General features: G+C 36.7%; 1 protein-coding gene across 3 annotated transcripts in view; it reads right to left on the bottom strand.

Annotated features, from left to right (window-relative positions):
* Positions 1 to 315: 315 nt before the first annotated feature.
* The window catches only part of LOC107724742 (aminoacyl tRNA synthase complex-interacting multifunctional protein 2-like), an 8323-nt gene continuing 3053 nt past the window's right edge, over positions 316 to 5585 (bottom strand). For 2 of the 3 annotated variants that reach the window (XM_016533771.1, XM_016533768.1), the window contains exons 3-4: positions 4404 to 4638; positions 316 to 1224 (exon numbers count right to left, since the gene is read on the bottom strand). In XM_016533771.1, coding sequence (XP_016389257.1) covers positions 836 to 1224; positions 4404 to 4638 — 624 coding nt within the window. In that variant the 3' untranslated portion in view covers positions 316 to 835. The remainder of the gene's footprint in view (positions 1225 to 4403; positions 4639 to 5585) is intronic. The other variant, XM_016533770.1, reaches the window with a different exon arrangement.

Raw genomic sequence — 5585 nt, 5'->3', positions numbered from 1 at the left:
TCCATGAAGATATTTTGCAAATTTCCTACTGTAAATATATTAAAACTTCATTTTTGATTCGTAAAATGCATTGCTAAGAACTTCATTTGGACAACTTTAAAGATGATTTTCTCAATATTTAGATTTTTTTGCACCCTCAGATTCCAGATTTTCAAATAGTTGTATCTCGGCCAAATATTGTCCTATCCTAACAAACCATACATCAATGGAAAGCTTATTTATTCAGCTTCCAGATTATGTATAAAAATTTCGAAAAATTGACCCTTATGACTGGTTTTGTGGTCCAGGGACACATATGTACTGGGGGGGAAAAAAATCAATCCATAAACGTCTAACCCGAAGTGAAAATGTTTAATAGGTTTTAAGAAAAAGACGCTACAAAGTATCACCTCTCATACCGTCACATACCAGTAGGTCCTTGGGTTCACATTTCAAACGCTTCATTTAACACCCGATAGATTATTTCACAGCAACACACAACATCTTCTAGTACAATGTTTTATTAGGCACAAGGCGGGAGGGAGTTGCGTTTACAGTATCATTATCCCAAATGCCCTCTCTCTGAGTGTTTGCATCTATGGCCCTGGCCTGGGATCAGTTTCAGATCGCCTCCAGTTCAAACATCAACATGACATCACCAGTGACATCATTTCTAAACATTCCATATTACAGACCTGAGCTCAGTTAACACCGGATTCTGGGACGAAACAGTGTTTGTTGGCAGAACAGGTTACATTTGGTTGGTGATGTCACGTTGCATTTCCCTTTTCATGATATCATTTACTGTGGTGTATCAGTTTCCGGAGTGCGACCTGCACTAATCTCCCAGCTCTCGTCACTGTAGTAACGGGTTCACGCAGTCGAAGTGGCCCAGGTTCTGGCAGGACTTGAGCCAGCGCTGTATGTTAGCTGCTGCAGAGGTGGTCTGGCCGGCCCGCAGGACGCAGCAGGCGCACACAATATCAGCGAGAGAGAACTCCTGACCCAGAAGCCACGGAGAACATCCCAGAGCCGAGTTTAGGGATCTCAGCACGGCCGCATGTTCTTTACTGCCCACCTCGGCCAGCTGGAAAACTGCCGTGTCTATCCAGCAGTCCATCTGCGTGGCGGCGAGCGGGTCCTGGGGTTCGGCACTCAAAAGACGGAAGAGAAAGCGGGCGACGTTGGCCTCCCCCTCGATCGGGCACATGCTCTGCGTGTTGAACTTCATCTGCAGCTTTGACACTGAAAGGAGACAGATGATACAACAATCAGCATGTCCAAATATCTGGAGGCAAATGTGAATACTCTAACTACATTCTTTATAACACTAATATAACTACAGTTCATGATTTCCTTCAGAAATCATTCTAATATACTGACTTATAATCAATTTTGGAAACCGTTGTGCTGCTTAATATTTTTGGGACCTGTAATACTTTATTTTTTTTTCAGGATTCTTTGATAAATACAAAGTTAAAAAGAACAGTGTTTATTCAAAATAGAAATTGTGTAACAATATACACTACTATTCAAAAGATTGGGGTCAGTAAATGTTTTTTTAAATTTTTTTTTAAGATATTAATACTTCTATTCAGCAAGGATGTGTTAAATGGATCAAATTGGATAGTAAAGACTTGTATTGTTAGAAAAGATTTCCATTTTGAATAAATGCTGTTCTTTGTAACTTTTCATTCATCAAAGAATCGAAGAAAAAAGTAGCACAGGTTCCAAAAAAAACATTAAGCAGCACAACCGTTTCAACACTGATAATAAATCAGCATATTAAGGTGATTTCTGAAGATCATGTGACACTGAAGATTGGAATAATGATGCTGAAAATTTAGCGCTGCATCACAGAAATAAATAATATTTTTAAAGTATATCAAAACAGGAAACCAATATTAGAAATTGCAATAATTTCACAATATTACTTTTTTTGTATTTTTTATCAAATAAATACAACCTTGATGAGCATAAGGGACTCCATTAAAAAACATGAAAAATCTTACTGATCCCAAACTTTTGAACGGCAGCGTGAGTGTGTGTGTGTATATATATATATATATATATATGTGTACGTATGTATGTATGTATGTATATATGTATATATATATTTTTTATTATTATCATTGTGCACAATTTATCAGTGCACAAAGTAAAAGCAATTTGTGTTGGTAATTGTTTGTCAAAATGTAATAATCTGCTCTGCCTTTAAATGAATGCACTCTTCTTTTCAGCTTTATTTTTTTTTTATGTTGACTGGTAGCCAAATAGTTTTCGGAGGAGTAGTCCACCACAATCAACAGGTCTGGCAGGTATAAACACCCACCATTCACAATCAAATCTAGTGCTGCCAAAAGCACCCGTACTTCTGGACCACATTGATACTGAAATTTAAAAAATGTAACACCACCAGTCTTCCTACAGTACCAGCAGCACAGAGAACAGACATTTGTGCAAGCGCTCTGTGAAGTGTCCAAGGATTCTCATTTACAATGCGTTGTTTTTTTTAGCATTATAGCATTAGTCAGAATCTGCTAAACACCAGTCAAAGAATACTGAAAAAAAGGTATCATGTTTCAACAGAAATATGAAGCATGATAAGTAGGGATGTAACGATTAACCGCGAGCCGGTTGAAAATCGATTAAAATATGTGACGATTCAAATTGGTTGAGATGCTAAACAAATCGCGATTCAATTAGGGGTAGGAGTTTATATGAATGTATGTCTGAGGGGAACTTACTGTCTTTAGAAAAGTGTAGATGGTATTTTTTCTTTTCATCTTGCCTCTCAGAGTGCAGCGCTTTACTTATTTATTTGATTTGGGGTTTGTTTTAAAATTTCAATTTAGTTTTATTTACATTATATTTAAATTTGGTCATTTAGCAAACGCTTTTATACAAAGTCGTGAGTTGAGTGGATCGTTACATCCCTAATGATAAGAAATGTGTCTTGAGCAGCAAATCAGCATATTAGAGTGATTTCTGAAGGATCATGTGACACTGAAGACTGGAGAAATGATGCTGAAAATTCAGCTTTGCAACACAGGAATAAATTTCAAATAAAACTATTGTGATTCCAAAAAACACAGTTTGCACTGTGCTCTTTTGTCACTTAACACTTTATTTTGGTGGGTCAATCTATTTAATTACTTAATATATGATCCACACTCGCAAAAAAAGTTTGATTTTACATTTATCACCAGCAGGAAAAAACACAAACGTTTCGGCTTCATTGCGTTGAATAATTCATTTTCATAAATGAGGAATTTGATTTTGTCCGTTTTCCTTTAATGAGACATAACTGGTCGAATCAATTTTAATATTTTGTGGAATGTATCTTGAGTATTTAAAAAGTGAAGATCAGTGATTATTTATGCTGACTTTAATCACTTTAATAACTGTCCATTGTTATGTATTTTGATATTTAATTTGGGTAGTTGATGTTGGTGATTGTGTATTTATTAAAAAATTTTTTTTAACTGTTTAACTTTTATAAATATGTGATCCTCTATGATTCATGTTATAGCCATAGTCATGTTTAATCATGTCTTATGTAATGTATTGGTAGATGTAAAAATTTGTGCTATATACGAATGGAAATTGACCAGCATTTGAATGGAATGTATGTGTGTGTTTAGAGACTTAACACTGGTTAATGATTTTTTAAATGTTTTAAAAAAAAAAAAATGGAATGTATGTGTGTGTTTAGAGACTTAACACTTTTTAAATGTTTTTAAAAAAAAAAAAGTGTGTGGAGGGATTTAATTATTCAATGAACTGAACCAAAAGGTTTGCGTTTTGTGCCGCTGGTTATAAATGTAAAATAAAATGCTAAAAGCAGACTATTGTGAGTGCGGATCATGGTTTCATATTAAATATAATAAAATATAAAACAGTTATTTTAAAATTTTACTTAATTTACTGTATTTTTGCTCAAACAAATGCAGCCTTGGTGAGCATCATTCAAAAACACAAAGCCAAACTTCTGAAAGTTAGTTTACTTTCTTTTGTGTTGCAATCACACCAATTTTGGTTTCCATGTCTCCAAATGTCTGATAGAAACCCAAGATTTCCCTACACAGTAATATGTAGGAAGTTGCCTTAGAAATTTTCCAAAAACTGGCAATTTTTAGTTAATCAGACCCCACTGCACACCAAAAACACCTTCAAATTCAGTTCCAGTCATTCTGAAGTGTTGCATTTCAAATGACACCTCCACAAAAGCTTTTCAAGCTACTCGTTTTGGCCTCTTTCCTAGTTGAGTCTTACACTAACATCCTCTAGAGGAGTGTTAAGCAGATCAGTTTCACTCTGCTCATACAAGAGAACCACGGTTCCTTGAATGCACAAGATACAGCGGCCCTCCAGGAAAACACATTCTGATAAACCCTAGTGCTGCTCTCTTTTTACCCTCTCACCATCTTTCCATATGAGAGTGAAGCCGAGCTGAAAGCGCTGACGGGCGTAGCTGTCTATGTGCCGTGGGCCCAGGCAGGACAGCAGCGGAGGGGGCACAACACTCACAGAGGAGTGCACATGCACACTGGAGAGCACCTGGTAGCGCTGGCACAGCAGAGCATGAAGAACCAGCAGGGACAGAGGAGGATGGGCAGGGTTGGCATTGATCACGATGTCTCTCAGCGCACCCAGGTCCTGGAGGACAACCAGGAACAATTCAGCAAGATTTAACCGTGAACACATCGAGCTGTTTACCAGATGAACGAGCAAACATTGAAACTTGCGACGTTGATTCAACATCCCACCCCTCCTGTGACCCATGGTTTGTCTGTATGTGATAAGAGCAACAGACTTTCAAAATAATAAATAATAATAATAAAAACTCCGTTAATGCGCGATAAAATAATTGTCGGCGTTAATTAATTAATGCGTTAACGTGATAAAAACGCGTTAACTTGCCCAGCCCTAGTATTTTAATGAAATAAGCATACAGTCTGTTGCACTGCGTGTTTCAATGGGACGTGTGTGTTCATTTACACATGAGCAGCTCGTGATTCAGTATTTTCAGCATCTTGGATCATATTAAATGCAGCACTCAATCTTTGCATGTGTTGCAAGTTTAACATGCATTTGAAAGACAGTGTATGTCAAGTCATGCTTTTTCACATTTGCATAATTTCCAACATTTTTGTGGACAGATGATTACAGTATTCATCAGATTTGGAATGAGAAGCATTTGTAAACCTGTTGTCACACAAACTTAACACTAGAACTACCGGAATTCTATAACTACTAGAATGGCCATAGCGGTCATTCTGACCGTTCATACTAGCCTGAACTGAATGCCATTTTTGTCATATCATATTTACATTCGAAGCTTCTTTTGAGGTTTTACAATGAAGCTTTGAATGTCTGTCATCATATTTTATGACGTAATTTTTTGTAATATTTAATTATAAGAGCTACGTTGACCGCTCCCGAATGTGCGTGCCTCGCTTCGTGTCCGGCAAGCGGAAAAGCAAAAGAGCAGTGAAAATGTGGTATTTGAAAATCTAAATGCCAACAAATATGAACTGAAGCAGAATATTTCTGTAGATAAAACATTTTGTGAATTTTGGAAGTGATTACATACATCTTTTATC

The sequence above is a fragment of the Sinocyclocheilus rhinocerous genome, unplaced genomic scaffold (assembly GCF_001515625.1).
Source record: "Sinocyclocheilus rhinocerous isolate Xijiao unplaced genomic scaffold, SAMN03320098_v1.1 scaffold275, whole genome shotgun sequence".
Lineage (NCBI taxonomy): Eukaryota > Metazoa > Chordata > Actinopteri > Cypriniformes > Cyprinidae > Sinocyclocheilus > Sinocyclocheilus rhinocerous.
Note: the sequence above shows the minus strand (reverse complement) of the source record. Positions and strands in the feature narration are given on the sequence as shown.